Here is a 16,889-nt window from a genome sequence, read left to right as displayed (position 1 = left end):
AAATAAAGCATTTGACAACTATAATCTTTTCTCCACTTGTCATGATATTATTTACTGGTCCATTTGTGAGTATTTTTGTTTTCTTTACATTGAGGTGCAATACATATTGAAGGCTGTAGTCTTTGATTTTCATCAGTTAATGTTTTAACTTTAAGCAGCAAACAAGATGGTGTCATCTGCATATCTTAGGTTGTTAATGAGTCTTCTTCCAATTCTGATGCCACGTTCTTCTTCATATAATCCATCATTTTTGGATTATTTGATCAGCATACAGATTGCATAAGTATGGTGATAGGCTACAATCCTGACACACACCTTTCCTGATTTTAAACCATCCAGTATCCCCTTGTTCTTTTCAAATGTATGCTGCTTGGTCTTTGTATAGATTCCTCTTGAGATGTTCTGGAATACCCATTCTACACAATGTTTATCCATAGTGTGTTATGATCCACACAGTCAAATGTCTTTGCATAGTCAATACAGCAGCAAACATCTTTCTAGTATTCTCTGTTTTCTACCAAGATTCTTCTTACATCAATAATGATATCCCTCATTCCAAGTCCTCTTCTGAATCTGGCTTGGTTTTCTGGCAGTTCCTTGTCTATGTATCACTGCCACCATTTTTGAATTATCTCCAGCAAAATGTACTCTACATTATCTATTACTGCCCCTCTAAAATTTAGTCACTTTCTTTACAACTCTTGTAATTAGTTGTTATTGTTAGGTGCTATCGAGTTGGTTCCGAACTTTAGTGACCCTGTGTACAACAGAACAAAACCATCACTCACTCCTGCACCATCCTCAAAATTGATGCTCTGTTTGAGCCCCTTGTTGCTACCACTGTGCCAATCCATATAGACTGTACTCAGTTCAACATTTATTTTGTTTTCATGCCTGGAGGAGGATGTAGGCCAAGATGGACTTACTCACATGGTAGGGCCTCTGCTGGACCTACTTGTCTGTCTGTCATATATCAATGTGTCCTCAAAGAGTATAGCCTGGAATGAATCAAAGCAGCAGATTTCCATGAGCATGGAGGCAGAAACTTCAAAAGCTCATGAGAATACAGCTCAAAAGTAGTACAGTGTCCCTGTTGGGTCAAAAGGTAGGGAGTGGCTCTAGTTTATCAGGGACCCTCTCCTTCCAGCTGAGAGTGACTGGGTGGTTCTGATGGAAAACCAGGGATTGCTAAACCATTGCTATTCATACTACCAAATTAGAATGATGTCACACTGTTATATAAACTGTGGGTCATATTTGGCAAGATGTTTTCTTTGTTCTGTAGTAGTATTTAAGGCGCTTCCCCCATGTGAGGGTTAGGGAGAGCAAACAGACACAGAGGGAACAGACAGGCACAGGAGAATGGAGCAGAGGGAGTAGAAAGAGATGAAGGGAAGAAAGCCTGAGAGAGCTCTGAGAGCTAGAGAGGGGAGAAAGACAAGAAACTACCTGGGATCCCTTCCCCTGTGCTGACTGTTATTTTACTGAATAAAAGAATGAGCCATCTCCCCGCCACACCTCAAGTGTTCATTTGGCTAACTGATACAGTGAACCTGTTGAGGTGAGGTATTCAGAAACCCTGACTTCCTGCTCTCCAATACAGTCTCTCTGCCTCAGTCTGATTCTGTGGATCAGGGCCACTTATAAAGTCAACTCAGATTCATACTGAAAGGAAATAGATTGAAGCTCTGAATGTGGGGAGTAGCAAAGTTGTAACAATTTTTAATCTAGCCCAGAGAGTTAGCATTGCCTTGGTCAGGTTGGTAACCCCTCTGTGTTCTTTCTTTCCCAATAATGTGTTGTATCTCCTTTCCGCACCTCCCTCCCAATATCTCTTCCCAAAGTCAAAATTGAAGTAACTTCTGTGGGTCCATAGTCGTTGTCTCCAGGAACGCAGTCAGTCTCTGCCTTTTCAACCACCACATCCTTTTATTTCCCCTTCTCTGTAAGCACTGCTTTTATCTTGTTAGCATGCTACTCACATGTCTGTGTGATTCTCCTTGGCCTAGCTCATCAGAGCACTCACTTCCTCCTTATATTCAAAAGTTCCTCCTCAGCCCATTTCTATCTCTGTCTCTTCTTCCCCTGGCATTCTAACTCCTTGATCTTTTCATCGTCTCGTGTACATGTGTATATTCTGTGTTCAAATGCTAACTCCTGGAATTCTCTTATTCTTATTTATTTATTTTGCTTTTCTTTCCTAAAGATAGTGTAAAAATATTTACTGATTAATGTTTACTGTCTTAGGCACTGTGACCAAAGTGATTAAGGTCCTCTTCTCAAGTGAAGGACAAACAAGCAATAAGACGATTATAACCTATATAATCAATAAAATCAGATTAATAAGGTAGCCAGCCCAAATGCACATGAGAAGATAACAGAACAGAGGAAGTGTAATAGTGAGTGATGGGGACAAGGAATTTCAGAGTCATCAGACCCTTCCCCTCTAGGAAGTAACCCTTTCGCTAAAACCAGAGTATCCAAAGTCAGCTGGCTCAAACTAGAAGGATAAGTGCTCTAGACAGAAGAGCTAACAAATGAAAACAACCTTCTCCAAATTTTGCCTTCCTTTAAGACTGAATACTTCCTAAAGTTTATCACCTAATCCTTGAGATCCAGAGTTTCTAAACACATAATCAAATCATCTGGAATTCTTTAAAATATTGTTGCTTGTACCCAATTAAATCAGATCCTCTGGAGATAAAAATGAGAAAGACCCAGGTACCTGTATTTTATCAATTCCCTATGATTCTGATGTGTGACGTGGTTAAGAAGTACCCGTCCAGAGTACTGCATTTACAAAAGTCAATATACATAGGAGCTCTTACTAAATGGCAGATTATGATTTAAGAAATCTGGGCTAGCTCCCAAGATATGCAAATGATGCTGATATTCTGCCCAGCTGCTACTCAAAAAACTGGTCCCCAGATCAGCAATATCATTGTTACCTGGGAGCTTGTTAGAAAGGCGCATTGTCAGCTTACCTAACACCTCTTGAATTACATTCAGGGAGTGCAGCTCAGTCCGTTAAGCATTAACAAAATCCTCCATGAGATGCTGATATCTGCTAAAGTTTGAGTAACAGACTCTGGATGTTGGTGTTTAGACGTAGTCAATTTTGACACCTAGCTGTGTTCGTGGTGTGCTTCCTATCATTGTTTCTGATAAATACCACCGCTGCAGATTCTCATGGACTAGAACTGTAACTAAAGCCGTGAGAATTAGAGAAGGAATGGTCACAATGTTCTCCTCCTTTTACTTTTTTTTTACCATTCAGAGCAAAGTCTCCTCAATTCTGATTAGGAAGAGTAGGAGAGTAAGAAGCTTGAGTTACAGACTTCAGCTCCTTTCTCCAGAACCTCTTTGTTCACTTGGTTCTTAAAGCATTGGGAGTTTGTAAAGCCCCTGCAGGTGATACTCTAAAGTTGCAGGTGTCACCTGCCAGAAGGTAATCTAAAAAAAATCCTGCTGAGGACATTGAATCCCTGGGAAGGGGATATTGTAACTCACCTCTAACTGCTGTCCTATCAAAAATCACCCTGTGCAGTACTTCTCTTTGTTTACAAGCTTTAGTTAATGGTTTTCTCTCCATTAGGCAGCTCAGGGGAGTGCTGTTTAGAGAGGTAATTAAATTCTGCCAGCTTGGGGCATGATCCAAAGCTGCTCCAAATCTCAGTGTTTTCCATGTCATGTATTTTCTTTCCTTCTAACATACATGTAGCTCTGATAACTCTACCTGCAGAATATAAGATGGAAACTAAAGCTGTATACATGGGTACATGTCGTACATGTCCCTTGGCATGGAGAAGATGTAACTTGTGATTCGTAATGCAAAACCAACAAGTTCAAACTGAAATCTATATATATTTTAAATCATCTGAAAAAAACAATATATTTCACTTTTAGAAATTGTACTTCTATTTTTGAGATTCATTTGCTCATAAAAAGATACCAATCCATTTTTCTCTCCACCAACTCTGTTGCCAGCCCCCACTGAGACTCTCTCTACCAAATTTGAGTAGTTCTTTTCCCTAACCATTCAAAAAAACATGGGCTGAATATTAGCACTCCTGACTACTCAAAGAATGAAATTGTTCCTGGCCCTTAGCAATGATTTATCCACCAGACTGGATTAGGTTAATCATCAGAGTAGGGACTTGGGACAACATTTAATCATAGATGATAAGGTGCTGTGAAGCTAAAGATGAGGAGTTGGCAAATAAGTAAGTAAATAAATAAGTAAATGTCAGTTTAAAAACCCTTAAATTATAAAAAGAAACTCTTTGCATGTTCTATTTTACTTTTTAAAAAAATAATGCAGCTCTATAAATATTAAGCTAAAAAAGTTATCCAGTTTTTGAAAATGTAAGACATGAAGAATGCAGAAGCCCAATTACTACAGATACTCTTCAGTGTAATTGAATGTAACACTGCACACATTTGCATACATTTTCAGACTCTGAAACATTTTTTATTCACTATTTATTTGTTTCCTCTAGCAAATGTTTATATGAAGCACTTGTAATCTATTCTAAGTGTCCCCTCTCCCGTAATACTACTGTAACATACAAATTTTCCACAAAATTTATTTGTTCCTCTTCTTGTTTCTGGTTTATATCATCATCCTTATTTTAAGTTCTGTGCAGCAGGCATACCTTCTCTCCTGTTGTTCTTTTCATCTTTTTTCAATTCTCATCCATTTGATTGTGTTAATTATCTGAGTCAGTAACATCATCTTTCAGAGAATTATACATGGGCCATAAATTATTTCATAGGTGAAATCTTTGGACATCTGCCTAGATGTTTAGCAGAAGTAAATATTCTTTGTTGCTTCCCCTTTACAGTTTGTGGAGATGAATGCACCGGCCTTCTTCTTGGTGACTTGGCTCGCCTGGAGCAGATGGCCATGACCATCAACCTCACTGGCCCCCTGCCCGCTCCCTATAAAATGCTGTACAGTCTCGAAAATACGACTCAAGAATTAAAGGTAGGTTGGTCATATCATGGCAAGAGCAAGGGACAGAATGACAATTGTTTTTAAATGGTATTGTCTGTAATTGGTAAATGTTTTAGCCACTACCTCATATTAGGAAAAGCAGTAGTTAAAGAAGCTTAAAAACTTTATAACCCAGTTGTTTTTTGTAACTTGAGAACTGTGATCTAAAGTTTGCTTCTAAGGGAAGAGAGTCTTATGCACCCCCTAGTGTTGACCTAAATTCATTTTATGTTGTTACGTAAATATGTGCATGAACTCATACAAACAGCTCTTATAAAATCAGACACATGAATCTTTAAAAACACCTACAAAACAAATAAAATTCAAATTAAAAACACTAATATAAAGTTAACAGATTTTTTTTGCTGAAAGAAAATTACAGTGTGGAACAAGGATCTGAAACTATTTCCACACAGGTTCTTTCTTCAGCGGGTAACAAACATGTGGTACCTCCTCAGTTCTCCCACCTTCTCACGACTTGAGCTGGGGAACCCTTTTCAATGGATTCTCAAATGAATCTGACCTCAATTAGGCACATGGTTTATGTATCCAGTATGCCATGTGATCAAGCACACGTGCACACATAGACCCCAGAGATGGTGGCAGGTACCTACCCTCTTAGGCAGCTAGCCAGGGCTCCGGAAGTGCCTACATTAATATTTAATGCTATTATCAATGTGAATACACATGACTGAGATTTTGTACTCCAGAATTTATACACTCTTGAAAGTGTTTTTTTGTTGTTATGTGCCATTGAGTTGGTTCTGATCCATAGCGACTCTGAACAGGGTTTCCGAGGCTGTAAATCTTTATGGGAGCAGAAAGCCTCATCTTTCTCCTGGGAAGCAGCTGGTAGTTTCGAACTGCTGACCTTGCAGTTCACAGCCCGAGTCGTAACCACTACGCTGTGTTTAACAAATACCAATTTGAGTAGTGCTACCCTGCTGGGGCACTGTGGGTTAATGCGTCAGATTTCAAAGCCACTTGAACTGCAAGGTCAATGGTTCAAGCTCACCAGCTGCTCCTTGGAAACCCTCTACAGGGTCGCTATGGGTCAGAATCAACTTGACAGCACTTAACAACAACTTACCAACTCTGGTGTGGTGCTGTGGGTTAATGCAAAACGTTTTGAACTGCAAGGTCGGCGGTTCAAGCTTACCAGTTGCTCCACGGAAACCTTATACAGGGTCACTATGGGTCGGAACCGACTCGACAGCACTCAACAACAATAACTCTAAAAATATATATATTAACACTTACAATAGTTATTAGGGTGAAAGGTTAAGGAAATTGGACCTGATAAAAAATAGATGCCAAGTGGTGACTTGTATTCTACGAGTCAATTGCCAGGTATTTATTGAGAAATGTTGAAATGCCTGGAGTATTACACTTGGTTTCCTGTGGTTTTGTGACGCCTATGAAATAGTCACTGCCCTCTAGAAGCTTAGAGTCTGTGTGGTGAGAACGAAATCATGAATCAATAATTAAGCAATTCCCAAAAATGCACATAAAATCACCATGTGCTTTCTAAAAATGTGAAGCAAAGTAGGATTCACAAACTGGCGAGAGCAAAACCATAGTCATCAAGTCACTTCCAACACACAGCAACTCTACAAGGCAGAATGAAACTGCTCTTAAGGATTTCCGGAATGTAAATCCTTATGGAAGCACACAGTTTCATCTTTCTCCCACAGAGTGGTTGGTAGGTTTGAACCACCAGCATGCAATTAGCGGCCCAGTTCTTAAATCACTGTACCATCAGGTGTCCTATACACTATTGTTGATTTTAAGTGCCATCGAGTTGTCTCCAACTCATAGAGATACTGTATAGGGCTTCTGAGGAGTGGCTGGCAGGTTTGAACTGCTGACCTTGTGGTTAGTAGCCCAGTGTTCATTCTACAGCACCACATCGAGATTCCCTACACACCATTAGAGAGGGTGTCATTGTAGTTGGATCTTGCAAGATAGACACACATTAATTATGCAGAGAAAAATGTGTCAGGACTAAAGGAAGAAATCGAAGATATATTTACAAGGTTGGCAGGTACTCTTCTATAGAATATGTTATTTAATCCTGATCAGGGCCTTTGAAGTAAATATTATATTCCCTATTCCTAGAAGAAGAGACCAGTAATGATGATAGCAATAAGAATTAGTATTTATTGAGCACTACTGACTCCACGGCATATCACCATCACCTCCGCTGTGCTAGGCATGGGACTACAACACTACATAGATTATTGTACATAAGGCTTACAGAAAGTCCAAGTAGGAAAGGATTATTGAACTATTTATATTTTCCAGGTGGGGAAACTGAGGCACCCAGTACTTACATGTGAAGCACAAGGTCACATGTCAGCTAAGTGTAGAGCTGTGAATATGAGCTCTACAAATATAATAGAGAGGCAGTTAGATTTGTAACCTGTGAGAACAGAACCTCCTTCTACAAAGCTCACAGAGATAAAAATAACCTTCCTGGAAGTACTCAGCCAATGTGTGAAGAGGTCTCCCTGACCTACAGCCCACACATATGCTTGCCACTGAATTGTGGTTGAAAACCATGTGAGCAAAGACCAAGGTATGAATTATCAAGGCCTTTGTGGCAGATATTAGAATTCAGGCCTGCTAATGAAAGATAAGACGGAATATTTGAGTGGGGCAGGGTGATGATACTAAGGACAACTCTGAAAGCCAGGTAGGGGAATTGGATTTTACCAGTAGGCCCAGTATTCATTGTTGTAAAGAGTTTCAATAAACAAAATATTGACCAGTCATTTTCTTTGTTTGTGGAGAGAATACAAAAATAAATAAATTAGAAAAGCAAATATTTCAATTGTGTATAACAAATGAAACAAAACTAATACTTAAGCAATGGATGATGAAGTACGGAAGGGCCCTATGAAAGAGATTTATGAACACATCTAATCAACACATTCAGTCATCTGAGACCTCCTATGTCTGGGTGTTGATTAAAATGATCTTGGTTTTTCTTGAAATTCTAAGAATTCTTGATTCATTGATCTTTTTAAAAATTTTTAACAACTGTATTTTTAGGGTGTCATATTAATCTTGTTTAACCTTAAGCAAGTTATTTAAACATTTTTGTTTTTAAACTTTTTTATTTTGAATTGAGTGAAGGTTTACAGACAAGATCATCAGTTTTACATTCAACAAATCATACACTTTGTTTCACCTCAAGAATGCTGAGGAGCATTCCAGCTGTACTTCTTTCAGGATTTGTTTGTTCTTCTGATAGTCCATAATACTTTTAGTATTCTTCTCCAACACCATAATTAGTCAGGATTATGTTTTGTTTTTTTTCTGGAGGCAGGGGATAGCTGTGATTTAACTGAGACCATACTTTTGTTGTGTTTACACAGATTAGTTTTAATTTTTGTTCTTGGTTCATCCATCACTGTCTGATGTTGGCATTCTGTGATATTGTTATGTTCAACAGAAGAAGACCATGACCAAGCTTTAATTCCAGACTGGCACCTACACCACTGAGGCCAGGCAGTTAGTGCCCTGCCAGTTCCCACTGTCAAAGACTGCTTTTCTCTTTTTCACCAGCTCTTCTCTTTTTCTCCTCCATCTCTGTTGATTGGAATGGGTGGTTTAAAATTTCAGACAGAGAGTTACTCTTGTCTGTATGTCCTTGTGCAAAAATCTTCACCACAAGATTTTTTAACCAACCACAAATAATGTTTACCTCACAGAGCTCTTGTAATAATTAAATTTAAAAAATAACACAAAACAAAAAAGCCTAAGATATATAGTAATCTCTCAATTAATTATAGTAATTCTTGTTATTTTTGCCTGAATAGCTAGTATGGTGCTCAATATATATTCAGTTTATATGTCTTCTTTGAAGACAGGAAGATTAAGTTACTTGCATATAAAGAAATACTATGTGCTGTTAAATGTTCAGCCCTGTGATCACTGAGAGGTGGTGGTGGTAGTTATGCGCCGTGGAGTCAGTCCCGACTCATAATGACCTTGAAGAGGCTTTACGGGAGCAGATACCATCATCTTTCTCCCACAGAACTGCTGATAGTTTCAAACTGCTGACCATAAGATTAGCAGCCCGATTCGTAACCACTACACTATGAGAACTCCTTGGTCACTGAGAGGACTGTTTACTAAAATATCTGTGGAATGGAATGTTTTTCAGCACTTACTCTCGCCTCAGCGCGCTCCAGAGAGGCTTATTCAGGTGGCAGAGGGCAATCTGAATACACTGGTGATGGAAATGAATGAACTTCTGACCAGGGTAAGTTGGCAACATAATGAACCATCTTAGAGAGATAATGTAAAGTAAACTAAAAGTAATCCGAATTTCTGAAAAGCAAGATTTGTTCACACTAAAGACCTGGTGTGTTCCTGTGGGCTAATGTGTCAGACTGCAAAGTAATTTGAACTGCAAGGTCAGTGGTTCAAGCTCACTAGCTTCTCCTTAAAAACCCTATACAGGGTCGCTATGGGTTGTAATTGACTCAACGGAATGTAACAACAACAACAATTCCATATTTAGTGCATGAAATACATGGATTTTGACTTGCTACTTCTGCCTCAATTCATGTTAGAGTCCAGTAGTACAAAACAGTTTGGGATACTTGGGAAGTGTCGGTAACAAAGGATGACATCAGAATCACAGCATACGTATTGTGAGAACTTTATTCCAGAAGCCTCCATGATAAAAGTTTTATTAATTATGAGTTCTAAACGCACAGTTTTTGTGATGTAAAGAAGTAGAATACAAACCAGCTCTGTTGCCACCAAGACAGTTCCAACTCATCGTGACCCTGTAGGATAGGACAGAACTGCCTGGCAGGGTTTCCAAGACTGTTCTTTATGGACACAGATCTTCATGCCTCTTTCTACAAGTGGGTTAGACTTACCAGTCTTCCAGTAAGCAGCTGAGCACATACTCACTGTCCCACCAGGGTTTCTTAAGATAGGAAAATCAAATGAAAATGCTTGTAATCTTTTTATCTCATCATGGTATTTTTGCATACGTGAATATATATAGTCCAAATCAGTGTTCCTGCACAAAAGGGGAAATTGTCTTAATTGGATAATCCAAGGTATTTAAAACATTTTTCAAGTCAGGATTTAAAATCCATGTTGCATTGTTCAGATTTTTTAATGAATTGGGATTTTGAAATTGTCAAAAACTGCATTTTTTACTGTTAAGAGTATCCAGAAAACAGCCTAAAGTCCGCCATCTTGTGGCAAGGAAATGAATGCACAAGGATTCTGGCCTGCAGATGTAAGAGGTCCAGTTTATGTCTGAGCTTTAAAAGACAAAGAATGTTGGAACTGGAAAGTTATTAATTAAGGAGTACTGGTATGGCGCTGTGGGTTAATGTGCCAGACTGCAAAGCCGTTTGAGCCACAAGGTTGGTGGTTCAAGCTCACCAGTCACACCTTGGAAACCCTATACAGGGTCGCTATGGGTCAGAACTGACTCGACGGCACTTAACAACAACAGTCCATTTTGGATTTTAAAGAAGAGCTGCCTCAGGCCATGATAGTGAAATGAATCATCAATGGTCATACAATTAGTAAAACGGACAGGCATCTCAGCAGAAACTATGGTCCAGATTCCCACTGGCCCTAACCTGCTTCTGGTGTAGGAAGGTTTCCACAGGGAAATCAAATGGGCTTCTGAGCACTTGGCACTAAGCAATAGTCCTGATGTTACAAATAGCATACTAAATACTTATTCAGAATCACACACCAGTGCTATAGAAGGGACAAATACGAAATAGAGTTTCTTGTCAAATGTGTTTAGACAGTGAGTACATTTTTTTCATGTTAATTGTATATTTAATAATATTGTATTTGTTATGTGGATACAAATAAACACAAGGTAGGCATTTTAAACTGACTACAATAGGATAATCTAAATTCAACAAGCACATGATAATTTTTATCATATACTCGTACAGGGCCCAAGATAAGTGTTAACAGATGAAAAATATAAATAAGGCTTAATCTCTGTCTTCTAGAAACTTTCAAACTGATGTTTGTGTAGATTGTGTGTGTGTGTGTGTGTGAGAGAGAAAGAGAACATTGGGTATATAGATGGTAGGTAGCATGAGACAATTACATACAAATCAAAACGAAATAAAAGGATAAGATATGTTCAGAGAACATAAAAATGTGACTGTAATCTAATTAAGGAGTCCTGGTGTGATACTGTGGGTTAAAGTGCTGGATTGCAAGGTCAGTTTGAACCACATGGTGGTTCAAGCTCACCAGCCACTCCTTGGGAAACCTATACAGGGTCTCTATGAGTCAGCACGGACTTGACAACACACAATAACAACAATCTGATTAAGGGTAACTAAGAGAAGTTCCTTAGATCATGTGGCATTTCATTCATCTGGTAAATACTATTGGAGATTACCAGGTTCTAGACAATATGGCAGATGTTGGGTATATAGGTGTAAACGAAACTGACAGAGTTCTTGCCTTCATTGAGTTTATATTAGCATAAAGATCTGTACCTAGAAACAAAAAAAATATTTTACTAGGAGAATAAACTCTTAATTTTGCCTTAGCCTAAATGCTTTGGACATATTGTCAGGAGGGACCAGTCTCTGGAGAAGGATATCATGTTTGGTAAGGTGGAGGGTGAGAGAAAAAGAGGAAGACCCCAACGAGATGGATCGGCCAAGTGGCAGCATCGATGGACTCAAGCATGGCAACAGTAGTGAGACTGGCCCAAGATCTGGCAGTATTTTGTTCTGCTGTGCATAAGGTCGCTATGAGTTGGTACTGACTCGATGGCACCTAACAACAACAACAACAAAGAAAAGAGCTCCTTCATGGGATATGGGTGATGTTGTTAGGTGCCATAGAGTTGATACTGACTCATAGCAACCAATCCTATGCACAACAGAACAAAATACTGCCCAATCCTGGGCCAACCTCACAATTGTTGCTATGATTGAGCCCATTAATGCTACCACCATACCAATCCATCTTGTTGGGGGTCTTGCTCATTTTCTCTAATCCTCCACCTTACCAAACATGATCTCCTTCTCCAGCGACTGGTCCCTCCTGACAATATGTCCTAAGTATGACAGTATGGATGGGAAGGAGGAAATATAAATAAAAATAAGCTACACACAAAAACAAACACACGGCTGCCCAAATCATTTCCACTGACAAATAGTGACCCTATATTATAGTGTTGTTGTTAGGTGAGATCAAATTCGTTCCAACTTATAGCAACCCTATGCACAGCAGAACGAACCACTGCAAGGTCCTATACCATCCACCCAGTTGTTTGCTTGAGCACATTGTGCCTAGCTATCTCACTGGGGTTCTTCCTCATTTTAGTTGACCCTCCACTTTAACAAGCATAATGTCTTGGAGTCCTGGTCTAGCACTGTAGGATAAGGACTGGATCGCAAGATCAGTTTAAACCACAGGTTGCTGGTTAAAACCCACCAAGCACTCCTTGGAAACCTTATAGGTCACTATCAGTTCAAACTGACTCAACTCCACTTAACAACAACTAAGTCCTTCTCCAGGAACTGTGGTTGTTGTTAAATGCCATCAAGTCAGTTCAGACTCATTGTAAACCTGTATAGGGTTTCCAAGGAGCTGCTAGTGGGTTTGAACTGCTGACCTATGGTTCACAGTCCAGTGCTTATCCTACAGCACCACACCAGGAGTCCTGTCCAGGGACTGGTCCCTCCTAATAATGGGTCTGAAATATGAGATAGGAAGTCAACCTGACTTCTAAAGAACATTCTGGCTGTAATTCGTCCAACACAATTTGTTTGTTCTTCTAGAAGTCCATGATACTTTCAGTTATAGTTCCCTGATGTAGATCTGTAAGGTAAGCACTGGACCACAAGGTTGGTATAAACCTTAAGGTCGGACTCCAAACTCACCAGCTGTTCCTCGGAAACCCTATACCGCATCACTATGAGTCAAAACCAACTCAAGGGCACTTAACAAAAACAGGCTCTAAATCTGTATAGAAGCACACTGCCTCTTCTTTCTCCCTGGGAGCAGCTGGTGGGTTCAGACTACCTCCCTTTCAAATAGTAGCCCAGCACTTAACACACAGTGCCATCAGGATGCCTGTAAATATAAATACCCATTAATTAGTCTTGTCCTTCCCATTTTTAACATTGGAAACAATTGTTATGGACACCACAGATGCTCAGATTAACATGATCAATTATTTCATCCCCTGTGGTCAAGCTGCATGATAATCAAAAGGTGAATCAATACGCATGGAATCATAACTGTTGTTAAGTGGTGTTGAGTCAGTTCCGACTCACAGTGACCCCATAGGGTTTCCGAGCAGTGGTTGGTGGATTTGAATCACTGACCTTGAGGTACTTATCTTACATCACCACACAGGACTCCTAGGACCATCATGCCTTTATCACACAATCATGAATGACTCTGCCACTGACTACAGTACAAGAAGTGTAGTACCACAGTTCATTATTATTAACCGTAACTGAATTTGAAGGTTCAGTGCCTGACTGAGGTGCTCCTGCACATTGAAATTCCCTAAAGATCATGAATTAATTGGTCTGAGGTACATTCTCAACTGAGCATTGTGATTTCCAAGAGCTCCCCAGAAGATTCAGATGGCAGCCAAGGTTGAGAGCCACCGTGATCCTACCTATAGTCATGTAATGGTTAAGGCTGGGTGCTTTGATCGGTACTGCTGAGCTCTGCGTTGGTCCTTTTTCTCGACATTGTTGACTGAGGAGTTGTTTTATGACTAAGACTTCCTTTCTTTACAAGGTTTGTTAAAACATTCAGTAAGTGCCGTCCAGAATAAGAAGTGTAGGAACTTCCCTCTCTGCAAGTGCTTTTATAGATTGTGTTCATTTTTTTTCCATGGTGTAATGAAGTTCTCTCATTTCTGTTGATAAAGAGAACAATATACTTCCCCAAAACTAACATCTTACATGCATTTTGATGTATTTTAATGTGTAGATATTAAGTAAACAAAATATCACATATTCATATAGGTCTTCAATATATTTATATATATTGTTTTGTTTTGTTTTTCATTTGGAGTTTTATTTTGTTATTGTTGAAAACATACCCGATTTCAACCATATCTACATGTACAATTCAGTGACATTGATTGCATTCTTCAAGTTGTGGAACTATTCTTATTTTCCTTTTCTGTTTCAACCCACTGTCCCCCAAGGCTCCCATCTTATCTTTTAACTTGCTGATGTCAATTTGGTCCCATTAGTTCTTTTTGTGTGTGTGAATATATATTTTTAATGTTTTATTGTGAATTATGTGGTAGTTTACATGGGAGAACATTAGCTTTACATTCATCCTTTCGTATATAATTTCATTGCCATGGTTACTATCCCCTCCATGCATCAGCAACCAACCAAAGGGTATACACTACAAGCCTGTCCCCCGGTCATCAGCACACAGCCTGTCTCCCTCTCTGGGTCTACAGTCCCCAACTGCTCCATCTCTCCACGTCATTGTCTCTGCCTCCATCTCTGGAGTCACTGCTTCTCTGGATAGGGTTCAATATATTTTTGATTTATTACCATTTCATTCCCCTGGAATATAAGTTTCTTGGGTGTGAGAATTGTATTTATCACATTCAAATTTCCCTATATTATTTATGTATTATTTTGATGCTTTTTTAATATTGACTCCATAATTTTCAATAGCTACTGTCCTTACCTTCCTCTTCTGTATCACAGCAAAATATTTTTTGAAAAAAGCATCGATGAGCCTGCATTTATTCTCACTCCACTATAATACGGATTTTCACTTCTAGTCCACCATTGAAGCTATTTTTACCAAGATAACCAGAAACAAGCTCATCACTGAACCCAGCAGACAATTAATTTTGCTTGAGTGCCAGGCAGTAAATGCCATTTTGATCCTTCCTTCCTTTGATACCTTCTTCCCTCTTGGAATCTGTGTCACATCACTCAGCCTTCATTCTCAGGCTCTTCTGCCCATCCATTAACTGGAGTTCCCTGTAGTCCATCCTTACTCAACATCTCCTTTCATTCTTTTTTTAAAAATGTTGTATTGTGATTTATGTGATAGTTTACATGGGAGAACATTAGCTTTACATTCATCCTATCATATACAGTTTCATTGCCATGGTTACAATCCCCTCCATGCACCATCAACCAACCAAAGGATATATCCTACAAGCTCTCCTTTCATTCTTGACATGTTTACTTTGTCTGGACTTCAGTTGAAATGTATAAGTATGAGCTTATCATTCCTAAACCTATATTTTCAATATGGACTTTATTCTTATGCTTCAGCCTAATGTATCTAACTAACTATTGGACATCTTAAACTCACCATCTTCCTCTTAAGCGCCATCCTTTCTTCTATTTAGACTATATCAGTGATTTATCTTATAGTATTCACCCTATCTTCAAAACTAGAAACCAGTGAATTATCCATCATTTACCCCATGTTCCACTCCCAGTCCAATTTTGTTCCTTTATATGGTCTCACTTTCAAAGACTTAACCCATTTTGTTCCTGCCTGTGTTGTCCCTTTCAAAGCCTTATCCAATCCCAACCAATGATGACTCATATAGCAGGAGATTCCATCACACTTCCCATTAAAGTATTATAATAACTCTTCATTTTGTAAAGGATGACATATGATGCTCTTCCATTGTGATCTGATACTTAACTCCTGGCCTCATCTCTCCCAACCAATACATGGTCCAGTTGTCTCAACATCATGAATTGAATTGTAAACCAGAAGTCTGTTTGTTGTTAGGTGCCATCGTGTCAATTCCGACTCTTAGCAACTCTGTGTACAACAGAATGAAACACTACCTGGTCCTGTACCATTCTCATAAATATATTGGAGCCCTTGTTATAGCCATTGTTTCAGTTCATTTCATTTGAGGTCTTTCTCTTTTTTGCTGATCTTCTGCTTTACTGAACACGATGTCCTTTTGCAGGGACTGCTCCTTCCTGATAACATGTACAAAATATGTGCCATAAAGTCTCACCCTCCTTATTTCTTAGGAGCTTTCTAGATGTATTTTTTCCAAGATAGATTTGTTAGTTCTTCTGACAATCCATAGTACTTTCAATATTCTTTGTTTTTGTTGTTAGGTGTCATCAAGTCATTACAAACTCATAGTGACCCTATGCACAACAGAACGAAACACTGCCCCAACCCTAAGTTAACCTTACAAATGTTGCCAGTCTTGAGCCCATTGATGCTGCCACTTTGCCAATCCATCTCCCTGGGGGTCTTCCTCTTTTTCTTTGACCCTCCACCTTACCAAACATGATATCCTTTTCCAGTAATTGGTCCCTTCTGACAATATATCTGAAGTATGAGAGGTGAAATTTGGCCATCCTGATCTCCAAGAACACTCTGGCTTCACTTCTTACAACACAGATCTGTTTGTTATTTTGGCAAATATGGTGCTTTCAGTATTCTTCTACAACACCATAACTCAAAAGCATCAATTCTTCTACAATGTTCCTTATTCACTGCCCAACTTTCACATGCATATGAAGTTATTGAAAATACCATGGCTTGGGTTAGCATACCTTAGTCTTCAAGCTGATACCTTTGCTCTTCAACATTTTAAAAACGTCTTATGCAGCAGATTTGATTTGATTTTCCTGACTGCTGCTTCCATGAGTGTTGATGGTTGAGCCAAGAAAAATGAAGTCTTTGCCAACTTCAATCTTTTCTCCATTTATATTGCTGTTGTTGTTGTTATTGTTAGGTGCCATCGTATCGGTACCGACCCATAGCGACCTTATGCACAGCAGAACGAAACACTGCCCGATCCCGAGCCAACCTCACCACTGTTGCCATGCTTGAGTCCATCGATGCTGCACCTTGGCCAATCCATCTTGTTGGGGGTCTT

General features: G+C 39.2%; 1 protein-coding gene across 1 annotated transcript in view; it reads left to right on the top strand.

The window, feature by feature from the left end:
• Nucleotides 1-16,889, top strand: part of LAMA2 (laminin, alpha 2) — a 747,229-nt gene that overhangs the window by 513,297 nt on the left and 217,043 nt on the right. The window contains exons 33-34 of the mRNA XM_006834727.1: nt 4,845-4,987; nt 9,168-9,266. Coding sequence (XP_006834790.1) covers nt 4,845-4,987; nt 9,168-9,266 — 242 coding nt within the window. The remainder of the gene's footprint in view (nt 1-4,844; nt 4,988-9,167; nt 9,267-16,889) is intronic.

Source organism: Chrysochloris asiatica, unplaced genomic scaffold (genome assembly GCF_000296735.1).
Source record: "Chrysochloris asiatica unplaced genomic scaffold, ChrAsi1.0 scaffold00013, whole genome shotgun sequence".
NCBI classification, from domain to species: domain Eukaryota; kingdom Metazoa; phylum Chordata; class Mammalia; order Afrosoricida; family Chrysochloridae; genus Chrysochloris; species Chrysochloris asiatica.
Note: the sequence above shows the minus strand (reverse complement) of the source record. Positions and strands in the feature narration are given on the sequence as shown.